General features: G+C 42.9%; 1 protein-coding gene across 2 annotated transcripts in view; it reads right to left on the minus strand.

Annotated features, from left to right (window-relative positions):
* The window catches only part of SHB (SH2 domain containing adaptor protein B), an 83,307-nt gene extending 63,191 nt beyond the window's left edge, over positions 1–20,116 (minus strand). The window contains exons 1-2 of one of the 2 annotated variants that reach the window (XM_027816182.2): positions 19,217–20,116; positions 4,224–4,341 (exon numbers count right to left, since the gene is read on the minus strand). In XM_027816182.2, the coding sequence (XP_027671983.2) occupies positions 4,224–4,341; positions 19,217–19,792 (694 nt within the window). In that variant the 5' untranslated portion in view covers positions 19,793–20,116. The remainder of the gene's footprint in view (positions 1–4,223; positions 4,342–19,216) is intronic. The other variant, XM_055699428.1, reaches the window with a different exon arrangement.
* Between the last annotated feature and the right edge of the window lie 306 nt (positions 20,117–20,422).

Consider the following 20,422-nt stretch of genomic DNA (forward strand, 5'->3'; position numbering starts at 1 on the left):
GGCAGTATGAGCCATGACAATATCTTCTTAGCCGATTACTTCTTTCTCTCTGGTCCACCTGCTTCTCAGGACCCTTAGAAATCAGCACCTTCTTAGCCATCTCTACTTGTTTTCATGCATGCCTGCAAGCACAACAGCAGCCAGGCCAGGATCTCACTCCATGTGCAGTCCAGGATACAGTGTATCAGATACTAAGATCACAGAGAAATTCCTTCTTACACCAAACATGCACTAGGACATTCAACCCCCAAACAAGTTGGGGATGAGGCAAATATGCAACACTGTTCCTGTGGCTGTGAGTTACAGCCAGCCAAGCTGTGAGTTACAGCACACCAGAAACTGTATTCCCAGGGATTTTCTCTGAACCTCTGCCATGGATTTCCTGAATCCAGGAGAGACACTTATGAATAGGAGCACAGGTCAGCAGATATGTTTGGCTGTCAGGGGATGACAATTTATAAACATGCATTTCTTCTCAACATGCTCTACCCTAGCCTCAGCTGAAGCCTTTCCTCAAAAAGCCTTTCCAAACATTGGCATAAATGTTGTTTTCCTTCACTCAACATAACCACAAATCTGGGAAGACAGTATTTTTTGGAGACACTATCAGCAGGAGAAACTTCCAAGCCTGATTAAACCCAATTCTAACTACAGACAGCATGGAATCAGACAGACTAGTCAATAATTTATTGAAATCATCAGCTTCAAGGTTTTTTGTTTGGTTGTTTTTTTAATTAAACATCAGCTGAGAACCAACTGCATCACAACTGTGAGCCCACAGAGCTTTCAGGGAGGAATAGTAAGTTTTGGATGAATGTATTAGTTATTTCAGGTATCATAAATTTCTATTCAGGTGTATGCTTACCTTCTCAAATTATATTACATGGACATTTGCTTTTGCCTCATCTTCTACTATGTCAAGGAGCATGCAGCAAGAACAGAAAGTTTAGACTCCTATTTCAAACTAACCCTTCCACTTTCCACCTGGTTTCCACAGTTGATCAAGAGTTAGGGTAAACAAGGAGTAAATAATAAAAAGCTGTTTGTTTTCTGTCTCTCCTGAAGTGCATTCTGCTGGACTATGCAGATTCCCCCTCTCTCTGATTAACCTGTGCTAAATACAGTCAGGAGAACTTCACCAGATTAGTTAGACTAAACAGATAGCCATATAACATTCTTTTTGACACAGTCTCCCGTAACATCCTCATACATAAACTCAGGAACTGTGGACTAGATGAGCAGAGAGTGAGGTGGGTTGAGAACTGACTGAATAGCAGAGCTCAGAGGGTTGTGATCGACAATGTAGAATCTAGTTGGAGGCCTGTAGCTGGTGGTATTCCTCAGGGGTCAGTACTCGGTCCAGTCTTGTTCAACTTACTCATCAATGAACTGGATGAAGGGACAGAGTGTACCCTCAACAAGTTTGCTGATGATACAAAACTAGGAGTGGCTGATGTGCCAGAAGTCTGCACTGCCATTCAGTGAGACCTGGACAGGCCAGGGTGGAACCTAATGAAGTTCAATAAAGGCAAGTGTAAGGTCCTGCACCTAAAGAGGAAAAACCCCATGCACCAGTACAGGCTGGGGGCTGACCTGGAAGGCAGCTCTGCAGAGAAGGACCTGCGAGTCCTGGTGGACAGCAAGCTGCCCATGGGCCAGCAGTGTGCCCTTGTGGTCAGGAAGGCCAATGGGATCCTGGAGTGCATTACAGTGTGGGCAGCAGGTCAACAGAGGTTATTTTCCCCCTCTACTCTGCCCTGGTGAGGCCACATCTGGAGTGCTGTGTCCAGCTCTGGGCTCCCCAGTTCAAGAGAGACAGGGAACTACTGGGGAGGGTCCAGCAGAGGGCTGTGAAGATGACGAGGGGACTGAAGCATCTCCCTAATGAGAAAAGGGTGAGAGAGCTGGGCCTGTTTAGCCTGGAGAAGATCAAGAGGGGATCTTATCAATATCTACATATATCTTAAGGGTGATTGTCAAGAGGATGGGGCCAGGATCTTTTCAGTGGTGCCCAGCGACAGGACAAGGGGCAACGGGCACAAAATGCAACACAGAAAGTTCCTTCTAAATACGAGCATGGACTTCTTTACCTCAAGGGTGACAGAGCATTGGAACAAGCTGCCCAGAGGGGTTGTAAAGTCTCCTTCTCTGGAGACATTCAAAACCTGCGTGGACTTGACTCTGTGCAACCTGTTCTTGGTGAACCTGCTTTAGGTGGGTGTTGGACTAGATGATCTCTAGAGGTCTCTTCTAACCCTGACCATTCTGTGATTCTGTTCATCAAACAGCACAGCTAAAACAAACAAACAAAGCAGTAAACATTTTGAGGCCAACAAATCTGCAGTCTAAAAGTCTTCTAAATAGTATTAGGTACATAATAGAAATATGTCACTTGGGTGACATAAACTGAATCTTTAAAAACTCTCCAAAAAGATGCCTTTGGATTTTCATCTGCCAATTAAAATGCAAAAGCAACATTTGTGCAATAAAAAACTCAAACATAAAACCACATGCTTGAACATAGTGGAATATAATCTGACCTCACTGAAGGTTATGGGAAGACCTTCTCAGTTTCTACCGGCATCAGGATAAGATGACTGGAAACCAAATATCCCCATCTCAAAACAATAAATATCTTCAGGGAGTTATCAAACATATTCTATTGGCTCAATCAAATGCATAGTCAGAAAAATTGCTATATCGTTACACCCAATTAAACCTCATTTCCAAAAGTGCCTTTAGCATCTTTGAAAGCTCCTCATATTTGCTTTATGTCTGCTCTGTATGTTGTTATAACAGCTTATCAGCTGCACCAAACACCAGTTTGTCAAAAGGGTGTCTTGCAGTTGCAAGGGTACACAAATTCACTGTCTCTTACTTTAGCTAAGCCATCCCATATTGAACACTAAATGATCTCATTTATTATGGCTAATCTGGAAAAGGACATAGAATAAGCTACTGTTCTAAACACAGAAAGAAATCAAAGCACTGTTAACTTAATAGTTAAAACTAGAAACTCTCATCACTGATGTATAAAGAGTAAGAACATACTGGGACTAATTTGTTTTTCTGAGAAATTACTCAACTAGAAGGAATAGATTTACACCAATGAGAAATAAAAGCTTCCAGCCCCCCCTACAAGATACTGAAAACTTCCAAACAATGTAGTCTACATGTCATTTCCTGTGTCTCTCTTCAGAAATGCTATTTAAGAAAAGAAAAATAGGAACACTTGCATGAAAAAAGGATCTTTGCATCCAACAGCCTCATCTTCCCCCACTGATTAATCTTTCCTGAGGGCCCAAAACAGGAGCTGCCAATAGAAAAGGAAAGCATACAATCAGCTTAACTGGGCACAAGAGTGACTTTTATCTCATAATGAGAAAAAGAGGACCTGCTGTACAAATCCAAGAAATACACAGCTGATCTGCACAAAGATGTGTGTTGACTGAGTCAAACCATCATGAATTAAAAACATATGGCCCCATGCCCCAGGAAAGTTTACAGACTGCACAGCCAACAAGTAGTAAATGAAAGCAGATAATATGATGAAACGACATGGACAATACAGTCGCATAGTGTCAGGACAAGGGTTTCAAACAGTCCAAACTCCTACAACAATGCCACTGTTAACCACCTCCCTGCATGACAGAAAATGACAGACACTACCAAGAATAGCAGTTAAAGGCTCATGGACATCCTGAAGTATCTCATTTTGACCATTGGTACAAAAACCGTAAGAAATGAGGAAGGAAGAAAGGAAGGAAGGAAGCTACACAAAGATGTAGCTTTGCAGCCCTTCTCCAACAGAGGGAAGACCAAGAAGTCTGAATCTGATTGAGGTAAAAAAGCCATAAGTAAATTGATCAACTGTTGTTCAGTGAACTAACACGATGTCATGCTTTGGCCATCCATTCTACTTACGTAGACGACAGCCTTGACATTGCCAAGCTGAGCAATACACACTCCAACACCCACTGCTCACATTTTCACCCACATGACCATACAATCTATATTCAATAGTGAGGTCCAGAGCAGCATTTTTAGATATCAAGGCATGTGCAGGCACATGAAAATTCTCCACAGCATTTACTGTTGACTACCTAAGCATCTTCAGAAACATGGTTTTGCATGCCAAAGGACATTTTTCTTTCATAGCTGCTGTAATATCCATGTGAACTGCTATGCAATGAAAGCTCACATGTGTACCTGTCTTTTCTTACCAGTCATTATTCTCTGAGCTTCATATGGTTCCATATAGCCAGTGTTCTCCCCTTTTCCCATTCTGTTCAATTCACTTTTGGCATCAAATGGATCTGAGTAGTCATCAGCTATTAATACCTGAAAGACAGGAAAGTAACTGTTACTAGAATTTCTAGTCTGTTGTGCAAACCAGAAGGTAGTAACAACTTATCAGCTAAAAAATACCCAAAACAGTTTCACACAGCTGCATCCTATGCCATCTTCACAGTGCAGTTTGAGTTCAGAGGACAAATACACAATTGCCACAAACCAGTTAGTAAATGTTGCTGAAACAGAAGTGTGCTCCCGATCATACCAGAAACCTCAAAAAGGCAAACTCTAAGTGAAAAGATTTCTGACTAGCACAAGATATGCAATAATTGGGATGGACAAATTAGAAAGATCCAATCAGTCAGCACATGCAATCCATTGCAATTCTTATCAGAGAAGTTTGCTAATATTCAGCAAAAAAAAGCACACTTTCACTTACACTTACTTCAGTGCCTCTGCTTTTTAGGTGTATCAGCCACAACTGAAAGTATTATATTTTTTTCAAAGAAATACTCAAAGGCTACTCTTTTCACTGCACCAATAAGCAGCTTTGCAATTTTAGTTCCGAGCTGAAAAGAAACAAGAAACAAAACAAGTTTCTTGTTTAAACTTAGTTCCTTGACCCATTTGTGCCATTCTTTCTCTTGAAGAGAGATTATATTTGCCCTGTATTTTGTGAACCAAGACAAAAGGCAGCAAAAAGAAATTATGTCAGAAGAACAAGTTTCCTTCATCCATCATGAGATCAGAAATACCTGAAAGTTATAAAACGTCTCTTCTTACCCTACGTTACCACATTTCCTGGATCCTGGCAAAATCATTCTATGCTGTGTAAACCCTGCTGCTTATATAGGCTTTTTAATCAGCTCATTAAAATAACAGGAATAATTTCTCCCTGTTATTGGAGGGGTAGAGTTAATCCTGGTTTCTAGAAGCTGACAAGGGGACCAGGGCAAACGAAAAAGTCCTCACAGGATAATTACTGCAGAGCACAGATGTGATGTAGGACAGGCAAAAGAACCTGAAGTAGAGAAAGAAGAGGCAGGCACCAGCAGCAGAATCCCCACAGGAAAATAAAATAAATCAGGGGGGAAAGGACCACAGGAGATCACCCTGTCCAACCCCTCACTCAAAGCAGGGCAAGCCTAAAGGGTTCTGCCCTGAAGGCCTATTCCCTTTAAGGGAGATTTTTCAATCAAGACTCTGTCTCACCAGTTATTTACATTTTTAAGACCAGCACCACTACCACTGACAGCAGACTGCTATTCCAACAGCTTCAATCTTTTCAACAAATAGCCAGGAATATGTTGTCAGCTATTAGACTGCATCTGCACCTGCTTCTGTCGCCTGCTGTCAGAATACCCCACCAGACAGAGCAAAAAACAGGACACACAAGGATGAGCGGCATTCCTCAGGGGTCCATACTGGGACTTGTGCTGTTCAATGTCTTTGTCAATGACATGGACAGTGGGATTGAGTGCACCGTCAGCAAGTTTGCTGACAACACCAAGCTGAGTGGTGCAGTTGACACACTGGAGGGAAGGGACATCATCCAGAGGGATGTTGATAGGCTTGAGAGGCGAGCCCATGCAAACCCCACAAAGTTCCTCAACAAGGCCAAGTGCAAGGTCCTGCACCTGTATCGGGGTAACCCCCGGTATCAGTACAGGCGGGGTGGAGAATGGATTGAAAGCAGCCCTGGGAAGAAAGGCTCGGGGGCGCTGGTGGAGAAAAGCTCAGCATGGTGCAACAACAAATGCTTGCAGCCCAGAAGCCAGCCATATCCTGGGCTATATAAAACCAAGTATGACCAGCAGGTTGAAGGAGGTGATTCTGTCCCCTCTACTCGGCTCTCCTAAGACCCCACCTGGAGTACTGCGTTCAGCTCTGGAGGCCCCAACATGAGAAGGACACGGACCCATTGGAGCAAGTCCAGAGGAGGGCCACAGAGGTGATCAGAGGGCTGCAGCACCTCTCCTATGAAGACAGGAGTTGTTCAGCCTGGAGAAGGGAAGGCTCCAGGGAGACCTTGTAGCAGTACCCCCAGTGCCTAAAGGAGGTCCACAAGAAAGCTGGAGAGGGACTTTTACAAGGGCATATAACAATAGGACAAAGGGTAATGGCTTTGCACTGAAAGAGGGTAGATTTAGATTAGATATTAGGGAGAAATTCTTTACTGTGAGGGTGTTGAGACACAGGTTGCCCGGTGAAGTTGTGGGTGCCCCATCTCTGGGAGTGTTGGAGGCCAGGCTGCGTGTGGCTTTGAGCAACCTGGTCTAGTGGAAGCTGTTCCTGCCCATGGCAGGGGGTTGGAAACAGATGATCTTTAAGGTCCTTTAAATTCAAACCATTCTATGATTCTTTCATTTCCAGATTAAACACCTGCACAAATGCCATGGAGTAACACTGTATTAGAAAAAGGCAGAGATCTTTAAGATTAGAGTATAAAACATCTAACACACTTCAGAGTCACTGCTCAGGCCCTGCAACACTACCACACTGAATTTTATACAGATTTGTATTTTGCTTACCAAAAAAAACCCAAAACAAAACAAACTAGTTAACCAGAAAGCCACCACCACATTCCTTGGCATAAGCTTGCAACAGTCATAAGCACATCCCTAAGAAAGGACATCTTAGAACATATATTTGTTATCACCGAAAACACAGACGTGTCAGAGCAAGATTTAGCCGTCTTATAGTCACAGGTTAACAGGTGGGATACCAAAGTATCTGAGATTGATGTTTCAATTATAAATTTATCATATACATTTATCATGTTTTCCTCCACTCAAAGTTTGAAGCAATCAAAATTTTCTGTTTGACCGGAAACCACCAGAATGACATGAATAATAAGAGGGAGGAAAAAACAATTTTTTCTTTCACTTAGTATCTGAACTTACTGCCATATTATTGCAAAAACCAGTTAATCCAATGGAAAAGAAGTCCCCTCACTCATGACATATGCACAAGCAGCAAGGCAAGTGACAGCAGCTGCACCCACTTAAACTGCAACCACTTATTCAGCAGTAATTTCTCCTAGTCAAAAGACAAGTTTATCTCCAGAAGTGCTATAGTTGACATGCCATCCATTTAGCCTTCTGATGAAATCCTGTCAAAAGCTGCTGGATGGTAGTATGGGCTCTGTGCTGCTCTCCTATTACAAACGTTGACAAATAACATGTGCCAATTCTTAGTGTAACCATACTAAACCATAAAACAGCAGTAACAGTTATTAGATTTTTCTTCTTTATTCGCAAAAAATACACTATGAGGAAATTGATACATACAAAAAGCTGTTAAATGACAAAAATTAATACTGGTTAGCTTTAATCATGATAGTAACATATTCAAGACCTTACTGTACTGAACATGAACAGAAAGACTAAAGCAACTAACTTGTTATTCAGAGGTCTAACAAAGTAAAAGCTGCTTGCTAACATGGAAATTTAAAAAAATAATCTAAAATGGCCAAACCCCACATTAATTCATTACTGTATTATTACTATTATTACATTTTGCTATCTGTAAATCTGTAACAGGTCATACTGAGGCTGGAAACACATCCACTACAGTACTCCCTGAAGTGAAAATCTCCCCTAGCTTGGACAGTGGGTGTAAATTCCTCCCCTTCAGACAAGTAATAGTGTCACAAGTACTATGAGACTCTATACAGCTTGCCATAACGATGTTTTTAATCAGGTCACCTATCAAATTTGTCAGATTGGCCAAACCTGCTCCCCCAAATGGCCACCCCCAAAAAACCCCAGCCAAAACAAACCAACAAAACCCAAACAAAGGCCCCCCAACAAATCCCAACCCTACTTTTCAGCACTAAGGAGGCAGAAAGAGAAGTCTAATTCAACTTCCTGTATTTCCTTATTAAAAGAAGCTTTACAGCTCCCCATGTGACTGTTACTGTTTCCGTATATATTAAAATTTATTGATTGTCAGCCTAGCTATAGGGGCTGGCCAGTGCCAACATTTTATTTCTTCTATACTTGCTAACAGCTGTAAGTTCCTCACTTCTAGGAAGTCTCAAGGTTTTCTACTTCTTTCAAAAATAAGCCTTCAAAAAGAAGCCTTCATTCAAAAAGGCTTGAAAAACCTCAAATGAGTATGCCTGTTAGTTCTATTACAGCATACCTACTGTAAATGTCTAAACTTCTTTTCACAATCCCAGTATAGAAGATTATTTTTCCTGTTCTTGGAGATCTCAGCCAGAAAAAGCATTTCTACTCTGCAACTCTTTGTGTTATCTCCCCAGAAATTACTTTTACATTGGCAAGGTCATCTTCCAAGCCTATATGCAGTAGGTGAGACAAAATACAGAAAGTCTTTTGATGAATTACAAGGTTCTGAGTACAGGAGTTTTCTAGTCATGGTACACACATAATAAACAAAAGATTTGCTTCATGCCAGAAGGTATGAATATATTGTCCTCACACCCCCTCATGCCATCGTCCCAAAGCATAAGCTTGCCAATGTTACACGCAAGTTCTACTCACAAGCCTATGAGTATCCCAGATACATCCCTTGCATGTGCAGTGGGGCTCTTTAGATCATGATCTTAGTCACCTCCATGACACGTGGGAAAGATCTGATGTAAGAGTACCATGCTGTCACCTCTCCCCCATGGGCATGCAGGAATAGGCCTTCTGTGTGGTAATGAAAGCGCCTCCATGTTTAGCAGGGCTCTTTGGTGCCAGACAGGCATGTCTGTGTTGTGGTTTTTTCTCCCAGCAACCACCTTTCAGACACTGTCCAGCAAACTGGTCTCTATCAACCCTTTGTCTTCTGTGGCCCAGAGGCCAAGGCCAGCACAGAAGATGCTAGGTTAGGGCCTGCATGCAGTGCCCCTCCCACATCTTGGGTTAAGTACACTTCCCAAGACAAATGGCTAAACTTGTTCAACTGGCCTCCAAATTGGTCTTTCATGTTAGTGACTGACAAACAGAGGACAGGAAGGAGAAGGGAATGGATGCCATCCATTGTCTACCAGTGCATCCCCCCCTGAAGTCTCAATTCACCAGGCAACACTGTATCTAATGCTCTACCAGCCATGTCTGCCTTAGACACAATCAGAGGAGTGGCAACGTGCTGAGGTTGTGCAGCTGCAGGCTAGAAAGGGCATTTACACACAGGGTCTGACCTTCGGAGCAGGACAGAGTTACTTTGCCTCTCCTTTCTGCCAAATCCAGCCACCTTTCACTTTGTTCTTCCTGTCAAAATGAATCATAGCTATCAGGGAATCCCCAGAAGGCCTCAGACAGCCATTCAGATTCCAAAGTCAAGTCTCAATTGCCTGCATTTGTCAGAGCTATTGTTAAAGACCTGTGGCTTATCTCTTAACAGAATGCAAGATTATCAGAGTGGACTGTGAGCTCCTACAAATACTGAATCCCGTTCTACACAAGCCCATCCTATGGCACCCAATAGGCACATGATACTATTTTCTGTCATGTAGATCAAATAATAGTATCTTGAGGCATAAGTAACTTCAAGTAAAAGAAACTCCAAAACATAAATAGAAGTGTACTGATCAAATGTAAGCAAAACTTCTATTTGAGGTTCCACAATCAGAGAGATCAAGAAGGATTTAGGGAACACTCACAGTTCTCCCTAGCAGGTTGTCTGCTAAAGTTTAAAAGCAAAAGAAAAGGAGTATGGCTCAGTTACCAGCCAGGTTGACAAATTCAAAACCATAGCTCTAGCTAAAATGTCAGTTAGCAGATACAATATCAAAAAACAACGATCACTCCCCTCCAAAAATTAAATACAAGCTGAGATTCTGGTTTACTCTTCTAATACACATTAACTAGTGTGCAAGCTTCACTATTGATGCATAGTCTTTGTCCTTCTGCAGTCTTAGAAATGTAGTAATATATGTAGGTCTTAAATGATATTAAATACAAGTTTAAATGTATTTGCATATGCAAAAACATGTTTTGCATATGCAGCCATATGAAGAAAACAAAGAATATACCTAAATGCATAATTTTGCAGATATCACTGACTAAAACACACATTTTAAAGAGAGCAAACAAGAAAGAAATAATGAGAACTTACAACACTGAAATAAACTGAGTCTTTAGGGATAACCCTTCTTTGAAATGAAAGGAAATACAAAAGATCCATCCTTGAAACAGCAACTTCAGCACAGAACCATTTGTTATCTGACTGATTTAGTGGCTATTGTGAGTAAGGACACACTATTCTGGAAGAACATAAGAGGAACTATAACTAATATGAAGCAAAAAAACCAAAAGGCCTCTCCTGCTAGCCAAACCTTTGGGAGACTTATTATGCAAGACTTCTTTAGGGGGAGATTTGTTATTAACTATTATATATTATAAATATATTAATAATACATACTTAAGTTAGAAAAAAACAAGCAGACTGTATATTCCTCTGTTGGCTTTTGGGCCCAGCAATTAAGTCCATGATAAGAACATGTGACTGTCAGCAGAGACACAGAAGACTAGCACTTAGAAACTGAATTTGTGTCAGAGAACACCAAGGTGAACAGATTAACACAATATAGTGAAAATTCCTTATGCTTTCTGAGAATTTATAGTCACAAAATACCAGTCACTAGCTACAGTAGAAGTCACTCTATAACAAGTGTTTTTGTTTTGTTTTGATTTTTTACAACTTTTGACAAATACCAAATTCCTCTCCTTGTCCATGAGTGATTTCCAGGTGTCACAACACAAACATGCCCTAGGCAGATATTTCATTAAAAATAGTATTTTCATTTAATGCTCAAACACTAAGCATCAGACAGGTCTACGATTATGAAGCCTAGACAAAGCTCAGCCTGCGTTCAGAAGGACTGCGGAGTTGGTCTGAATTTGTGTTCTAAATGAATAAAGATTTGCACTTATGCTTTCTTCTATGAAGCACTGAATCAAAAAACTTCTTGGGTAATCATCCCCACAACCTCAGTACTACTGTTTTTTCAAAATTGAGTTCACAGCCTTGGAAAACCTGCAAATACAGTGATCTGTACATGTCTTAATTCCCAAGAGGATCAGCAGAGGGATCAGGAAGAGTAAAAGAAGGATTTTTAATATCCTGCTAATGAGCCATAATTTAGGTCATGATTCTAGAGGACTAACTCTATAGGTGGAGCTGTGTATAAAGCCTTCTACTCCTAAATCTGAGTGTTGGAAAGACCTGCATCAGCTCTGCCCCTGGGAGAAATCATAGTCCTCATTCATAGCTTTGATTTCCAGAGAGGAACACATTCCTTGTCTAAAAATGTAACTGAAGCACAAATTGGGAAAGGGAGCTCCTAAATTTCTGACACAGATGTGGACTGGTAGCAGTGTTGGGGCAAAATAATAAAAAAGCCAGTGTTTTATAACAGGGTTTCAAGAGCTACTCCCCCATACACAAGGCTTGGTTTTCAGAGAAGGTAAATTGCTCTTTGCAGTTTCTACCAGTCCACACACCCACAGTGACAGACCCCACTGCTAACAAGCCCATATATAAACAATTCTTGGCTCTCCATTTCTCTCCTCTATGTCCTTGATACCCCATGCAGTAATTGCAGTTCCCAGCTATTCCAGGTGTGTCCCTACTTCACATAGGGCAATGCAGGTCACCCAGACAGTGCTGCTGAAAGTTTAAAAACAGAGCTCAACCTGCTTTCCTCTCAGTAAGGAAAGGGCCCTTCCCTGACCCATCCACTCAACTATATTATATTTGAAAGTACACCTTCCAGCACCTGCCAATATATCCAAGATTTATGGAAGGAAGGACATAGCAGTTAATAGGTATTTTTTCCTTCAGAAAACCAGGTTAAAAAAAAGAAAAAGTCCAACAAAAAAAATTTTCTATCCTATGCACTGCCATTAGCAGATTATGTTTTGTAAAACCATTTTTTCACTTCACACACAATGCAAAACTACTTCAAAACCACACCTTATGTCTGTTTCCTTGTCAATGGACTGTTTTACATTACCATTTACAGAAACAATGACATATCCAGGAAGATCTCCACCACAGTCCCTTTCCTATCTATCATCAGATTTCACCATATGCTGTTCCAACTGCCAGGTGTCTTTCATATTACTTTCTCCACCACAGTGCCTAGCATACTGTTAGTCAAAGATACAATCACATTAACATCAGGCAGCAAAGGAATGAAAAGTCAAACCATACTCCTTGCCACAGAGCAGCACTCTGCAGGAATGTCTGAAAATCAGATGCTATAACCAGCCACTGGTAGGCAAGGATATACACAAAAGTGCTCAGAGACACAAGTATCTCTTCCATACCAAACAGTGTCCGTGAGCTTGGGGAGCAAAGAAGCTTATAAAAAAAATACAGAATAAGCATTTCTTCAGTAATCCAAGCAAATATAATGGCAAACTGGCTACCGCAAGATAAGATTGCAAACCATAAGTTTACTAGTGAACTTGATGGTTAAAAATAAAAACACAGATTCACCTTCTCCCTTTCTAGGTCCATTCTCTTCATTAATCAGGTTAAAAGCCATTTACAGAAGTTCCAATTTACGTTCTTACTGTGCCTAATATCTCACTTAGAGTTAAAATACCCTTTAAATCACAATAAACTGCATAACTTTATTCTGTCTATAGAGTGTATCACTTCCGTATATACATTACATTAGCACAGTCCTAATGCTAATAGTTTGCTTGCAAGTTTACTTTAAGTTGGGTGTGTAAAAAACTCTGTAATACAGACTTCTTTCCTTATCTGAACAGTTTCGAAGGAAAGGATGCAGACATAATCTGTACTATAACGCAGTAGTAAGGAAGTTGGATTTATGGTGGCCCATAATGGTGTTGAAAAATAATTGTTTAATGTTGTTTTAGTTATGTTTGGTGTCTCAGTACTTCTGTATTCACATATCATCTTAAGTAATCCAGCTCTTGCGCACACCCATGTGAAAATTCAGCAGACAATCTACAGAAGAAAGCACAATTCATTCCTTCTTGCTGATCCACATCGATATTCAGCCCTGCTTTAGTATCCTCAGAATATCACTCTCTCCCATGGACTCACCCAGCCACACCCAACTGTACACACATGCACTTGATCTGAACAAAGCCCTATTCATTTCTTCATGCTTTTTCAGATGGTATGCTTGTATGCTTGAGAGACTATTGTCAGACTAACACCACATGCACTTAACTGCACAGGTTCATCTGCAGAACTAGGAAAAGCACTCCAGATTGTCTGAGCTGTGTCTTAGATCCTGCACTACTGTCCTTGCCGAAATTCTCGACACTAACCCAAGTCTGTTGGCAACGCTCAGGCTCCAAGGCAGTTTTTGAGCAACAGAATAACATTAAGACTTAGATTCTGTGAGATCACTGAGGGCAATTAAACCACTCTTTTACTCAAAGCACGTGTGATACGAAAGCTAGACCAGGTGGTTCAATGTCTGGCCCACACAAGTTTTGAAAGTCTCCAAAGAACGAAGGCCCACAACCTCTTTCTCAGCAACATAACTTTTAAAGTATATTTTATATTTTTATCATATTTTTAATATGTTTGTATATATTATTATATAAATGTATATATTACGTATGTATATATACATATATATAATGTAAATTTCAGAATTTCATAAATAATTTCAATATATGTAACAAGAAAACCTAAATTTACTTAAATAAAACTGGTAGACTAAAGCATCAGTTTGAGATCAGACAGATGTGTAGACCAGAGGATGTGATTAAGTGGGCATTTGGATTCCATTCACAGATATTACAGTTCCCATAAAGATGGAACACATCCAAGTGCTGCACTAATAGACTGGTCTGGACTCAGCTCAATAATTTACAAAAATCCTCCTACAGGCAATACGTTGTATCCACCATGCAGTTTTCACTTGTATTTGAAGTCAGCACCTGCAAGGCAATACATCTGCTGTTGGTATTTTGACTCTTTTCACCTGCCTTCTTTTGCCACCCATGCAAACTCCAACACTGCATTCATTTTTAGGTTGATTTTTTTTCTTTCACTATCCAATTGAGCTTTATCTAACATTTAGCCATATGCAGGTTGTTACTACCTTTTCAGTTAAAACAATAAACCTCGGCCTTGTCTCCTCCATTCATTAGCTTTATCAGACTGAAGGCTTTAATTAGTATTGCTGGCTGAACATAAAAACACAGTGACAAAAAAAAAGTGTAATCATAGGGACATATCTCACTACTGCTTTATTTGTTCCTCTAATACTTCTGGTAAGCTAATCTGTTTACAGATGCAAATTTCACTTTTACAAGGAAAGCTCCATGGTCTTCATATGCGAAATAGCAATCTACCGATATTGCAAGAGCGTGAATTGCATCTACAGCATGCAGCTTATGCAGCTTTTTCTTCTGTCTCCATGAAGTTGTCAGCGACTGGAATCAGGTCAAACTCATCACTACTGAATAAGTAAAGACATGTAAAAGCAATGGAATACTTCCAATTTCTCCCACATCTGGCTTTTTTGAGTATAGATATCCTTCTATGCATATATGAGGATATATCCTTATAGCAATCAACAGAAAAATTAAGTGGTGAACTTAAGCAAAAGAAGTAACAGGTAATTCAACTAAGAAATGCACAAAGCAAGCTTTTAATGGGCATGCTAATGCTAGGACCTGGAAGACTACTGCATGCAGTGACATCCTTCCACAGGCATCCCTGCAGCCCATCTGATTATCAAAGATTAAGCACCAACCTGCTGAATGGCAGTAGGGCCACATGGCTCCTCTTTCTGCACCAGAAAGCTGAAGAGAGGAGAGAAACAGGTGCACCCTTCCGCCAGTTCAGAGATGCCCAGCTGTGTAGCCCTTGCTAAAAGATTTTAACTGTATACAGATACTTACAATGTTGCATAGAGCCTAAGCACTTTTATGCAAGACCTTAGAAGTTCAAACAGCATTTCCAGTCTATTGCAATGTCAGAAAGGTACTTGTTTCTTACATAATGGGGGGGAAAGCTTGCAAGGCAAACAGCTTTAATCTTCGTGCTTAGCTAGCAGCCAGATTTCTGTACCACACGCTTCTGTGGTGGATCCCATGGAAACAAGGATATTTTTTTTCCTTATATAAGTGCAGAATTCACACATAGATATTGTTTTCAGTCCTTTGTAAATCAAGTCAGCAACTACACTGCCCTGAACAATTTCCTGCCTGATTGCCACTGCCACACAAAGTTTACATGCTTTTGCACTGGATCAGCTCTGCATATACAGAACTGAGCTACCTTCTACAGCATCAGATTATGTCCTGTCCTGTGGAAATGGATCTAGCAACTTGCAGTGTCTTTGGCATTCAACATCCAGAACTGCTGCACAGTTCTGCCTCCACTGCACAAAGGGAGTTCAAAATGCTGCTTATTATGAAATTATCATATTTTAAAGGACAAGTATGCTACAATCCCAGCTTCTAAATCCTAAAAACTTTCTGCAATGGAGTATATGCTGCAGCTGATCTTGGAATAGCATTCCAGGTTCTTCAGCTTCAGGGCCAGGCAGAGAACTGTTTAGGTTCAAAAAACTGTAATAGGTGAGAAAATGTGCAACGTATCTTTTCACACAGCCATTTTCCCCTCAGCTATTATTGCTTTCATGGATTTACACATATTACACAATGCGAGATAGAAGTCACTCAGAAAGACTTCAACTCATTCTTTCAGATCCCCAGTTCACCAAGTGGTTTGTCAGTTGTGTTGATGTTAAGCCAAATCTCACATTTATTCTCACACAAGTACAGTAGCTGCCAGGTTGCTCTGGCATACAGCCACATGTTGTTCCAGTTTGCCTACACTCATTCACCACAGGAGAGCTAAGAAGTTAACATCTCCCAGGCCAGCATTAAAAATGGAAGCCAGTAATTTCTTATGTTGTTCTGGCTTGCCTACACTCATTCGTCTGCCACAGGAGAGCTAAGCAGTTAACATCCCACAGGCAAGCACTAAAGGTGGAAGCCAGTAACCTCTTATCCTCCATACTAGAGGTACTGAGGTGCTTCTGCCATGAATTAAAACACAGCCAACTCTCCCTTTTTGAAGATAAGTATCACTGTTAAAGCCCTAAAACCTGCCTGATTGTACTACTTAAATAAAAAAATCCACCCACCAATTTGAATTCAAAGACATCTGACAATGATGACTCTCTCCATTGTAGAGGTTAGTCACCTCACTATTGAGGGTACATGGCAATTTGGGTTTGTCTGCTTCAGCTTTAGGTGGTACTTCTACCTTCAGACATCAAAGCTTCCTGAAACCCAGGTACATTACATCTTGTGGTTACTTTTACAGTCTATGCCTGGAATCTTGCAGAATACAATCATGCCTGCCATTGCTTTTAATCTCCATCTCCTTTACTCTCTGCATCAGCTAGTCTGCCATTTTTTTTTTCCCTGAGAATTTTGACTAATCAGTCTGTTGTTATTCATATTTTGCCACTTGTCCTTTAAAAGTAACCACACCAAACAAACACCTTTTTTCCATTCTAGTAAGTCTTTCAAGCTTAACACACAACTGACCTCTTCAGCCAACTCTTTACTGATGACTGATCACAAAGTTTATAAAATTGCTCATTGAATTTGTGGAAAACCATACTTCTCAGTTAACACAAAGGAAAACAGCAGTCTATCTTGGTATATGAAAAAGAAAAAACCCACAGGTGCTGGAATGGAACACAAGCATTTAGCCAACACTATTGGATCATTAAACACTAACGTTCTTGTACAATGACAGACCTATACAGCAAACTAAATCTTTTTTCATTCCTGAGGTACTTGCTAGCTTAAGCTATGCTACTCACAGATTCTGTCTGCCCCCCGACTCCAATGTTTTTAGCATTCCGATCAACAATTCTGAATGTCAGATCTCTGTTTTTTGATACCATCCCCTCTACTATATCCTTCTTACAGAAGGTTATTTCCACTTGTTTATTTGCCACTAAACTAGACACACAGAGTTAACCAAATTCCTCATTTTTTCTCCTCAGTGAATAATGACAGGAGAGGAGAAGTTCCCTGCCTGCCCACTACGACCACTGCTTACCATGTTCACCTGTCAGGCTTTACCTTTCAGGGCTGTGAAATAAGAGATAAATTGCATTTCTGAGAAGAAATAACACAATTGAACAAAAGACAAGCTATGTAGCTCCTCAAAATCAAACTCTGTTGTAGGTGAGGGCAGGCACACTTACCTTTTGAGGTGCAGAGATAACTTTATGTTGCAGACATGTTAAGATTTCCTGATTGTCACATATAGTGCTTGCTCAAAACCAGAAAGAATGTGACTATGACATGAGTGTTCTGTACCTTCTAAAAAAAAGTTGTAGGCTGCTCATTCAAAACAATTTTAGAACCTGCAACAAGGCCTTGGGAGCAGCACACAGATTTATGACAACACAAGGTAGCAGGTTACCTAGCAACAGATTTAGTTTCTACTTAAAAAATGGCTTCAGTCGGTTGAAAATTGAAAGACAATGTTAAAAAAAAAAAACAACAAAAAACACAACAAAAAAAGGGAAAAGAATAGCAGCTGCATTTGGAAGCATTTTGCCCCAAGCAATTACTTTCTCTGAAGTGTGAAGGTGAGGAAAGTATTTGCCTAAGAGCAGATACATGGTATCAACACAAGCAATTGAAAGAACACTGAATATACTGTAACATAGTGAGATTCTAATCAATCACTTCCACAAAAGAAGTTGTTTCCAGTCAGGAACGACACCTAAAATGACAGACACTGTAATAAATTCTAGACTTTTAATCTTGTATCATCACCATCACAAGCTGATTTATTTGGAATTCCACCTAGACAGGATATAATTTATCAAGTTGTCATGGAAATGTGTCACTGCTCAATGCAATCATGTTACATATTTAAACATGTACATACACATCATTTAAACTGATAACATTCAGTACATACTAAGAATTCCTGGGATGTGACTTTACACTGAAGTTATAAATGCCAATATACAAAGTGGAAAAATACTAATTTCCAATATATGAAAAACCTAAACTATACTCACAGGACCAACAGAGGCAGGTGGATATGTGCTGTGCTTACAAAATAATTAATGCTGCTTCTCTCTGCAAAGCTTCCCAGCTGTAACCCAAGTTGCTGACCCCAGCACTTTCCAGTGCTGTGTCTACACTATTTTGTTAATATCTGCGTAGAATGACCAGTTAGAGAGAGGCAAACATTTGCAACTGAGCCAGTAGCTACAGAGTTTGCTTCAAGTACCTGCCAGCTGAAAACACAGTTATGGAAGTTGTGATGCCGTTCTAACACAGGACTTCGAACTACTTCACCTTTGACACTGAACTAGGTGGCAAAAAGAAGTTATTACTGAATGCATGACAAATTGTCTCCTTTGGGATGGCATTAGGTTTGTTGTGGGGTTTTTTGTGTGTGTGGGTTTTTTTGTTTGGTTGGTTGGTTTTTGTTTTTAATTTTATATACATGAGTGCTCCAGACCACATGCAATGGGGCTGAGGCTGCAACTTTGGGTTGCAAGCACCGGGCTTCTCAAGCAACTCTAGGGTTCCCCAAGGACCCCCTCAAAGACCCTCATTCTGTTCTGCAGCAGGATGCCAGCCCAAAAGCCTTGACACCAGTCATGATGTTGTCAGTGCACCATGCCCCAGAGCAGAGCTAGGCACGCCTGCAAACCTGCCCCGTCACCCAACAGGAGGTGAATTTGAAAGCCCAGAGGACAGGGCACCACCACTTCATGTGCCAGCCTTGCATATGCCCTGCCTGCCCTGAGATATAAAAAAGGGTCAGGCCACCCAGTGAAGAAGAGTGGAGAGCAGCGGTGGCTCCAGGTGCATTCCAAGGGGAGCTAGTCCCCTCACCAAAACCCCTTCCAGGGGCTGACATCGCCCCTGCCCTACTACCTAGTCTATGGGGGCGGGAGAACAACACTTACTTTATCTTTCACAGCAGCGGGGACAGAGGTTGCCAGCTGCTCAGAGCCCTTGTTGAGCTTCTTGCCATCGCTGCCACCGACGCCCTCAACCTTGATGAGCCGGTGCTTGGGCGAGACGTACTTCACGTCGGGCGGCGTGGCCGGGCGGCGCTCGCTGTGGCTGCGGAAGAGGTGCGGGGAGCCGGCCGCGCAGGGGGCGGGGGGCGCGGCGCGGCACGACGCCGAGGAGAAAGCCTTGGGGGCCGCCTCGCCCAGCTCCTCGGGCACGGCGTAGTCCGGGCGGCACATGGCACGCAGCCTGCACAGGGACGAGCCGGGCCCGCTGTAGGGGTCCTCGAAGTCCCGGTCTTTCTGGGCGCGGTAGGCGCGGAGCAGGTCGCTGGCCTCGTCGCGCAGGCGTCGCCGCGGGAAGCTGGGCGAGGTGTGGTGGCGAAGGTGGAGGTGAGGCGGCCCGTCAGGGCGGGGCGCGCCGCCAGCACCGTTGCGTTTCTCTCGGTAGTCGGGCCGCGGCGGCTGCGGGGGACTCTTGGTCTTGTTGTTGCCGAGGCTGAAGTACTTGTTCAGCCATTTGGCCATCGTCTCTCCCGGCCGCGGCCCCTCAGCGCCGAGCGCTGCCCACGGCGCCCCGCAGCTCAGCCGCGCCGGCCGCCGCCGCCCACATGGAGAAGCAGGGCGGCGGGGCGGGCTGGCACCCCCGCGCACACGCCGCCCCTCCGCAGCCCGCGACTGGAGGGGCCTCGCTCGGGCTCCCGACCTGCCAGCGGGACGGGACGGATCCCGGCCCGAGACCGGCGCTCGCCGTAGCTCCGCGCCCTCCCCCGCGGCTCCGGCGCTCTCGCGAGCGCAGCGGCAGCTCCCCCGCGCTGGCGGCGCGGCGCGGCCTGACCTCAGCACGTACCGGGGAGGCGGGGGATGCGCTGCACCAGGCCTGGCCGCCGGGGCCCGCCCACCGCCCGCGCCCGGCACAGGCAGCGGCGGCGGGGCCGGGCCAGGTGCCGGTGGGCGGTGGCTGCGCGGCGCGCCCCGCCCTGGCCGGAACGGGGGGCGGGGAGCCCGGGCCGGGGCTCGCTGCTGTCTGTCGGTAATCCCCGGGAGGGGCCGGAGGCGCAACCACCTCCGGGGAGCGGGAGAGTGTCGGTACGGCCTCTTCTTCCTCGCCCGGCGGTAGAAGGGACGCGGCGGGGCGTGCCAGGCCCTGCTGGGCCG

The sequence above is a fragment of the Falco cherrug genome, chromosome Z (genome assembly GCF_023634085.1).
Source record: "Falco cherrug isolate bFalChe1 chromosome Z, bFalChe1.pri, whole genome shotgun sequence".
NCBI lineage: Eukaryota > Metazoa > Chordata > Aves > Falconiformes > Falconidae > Falco > Falco cherrug.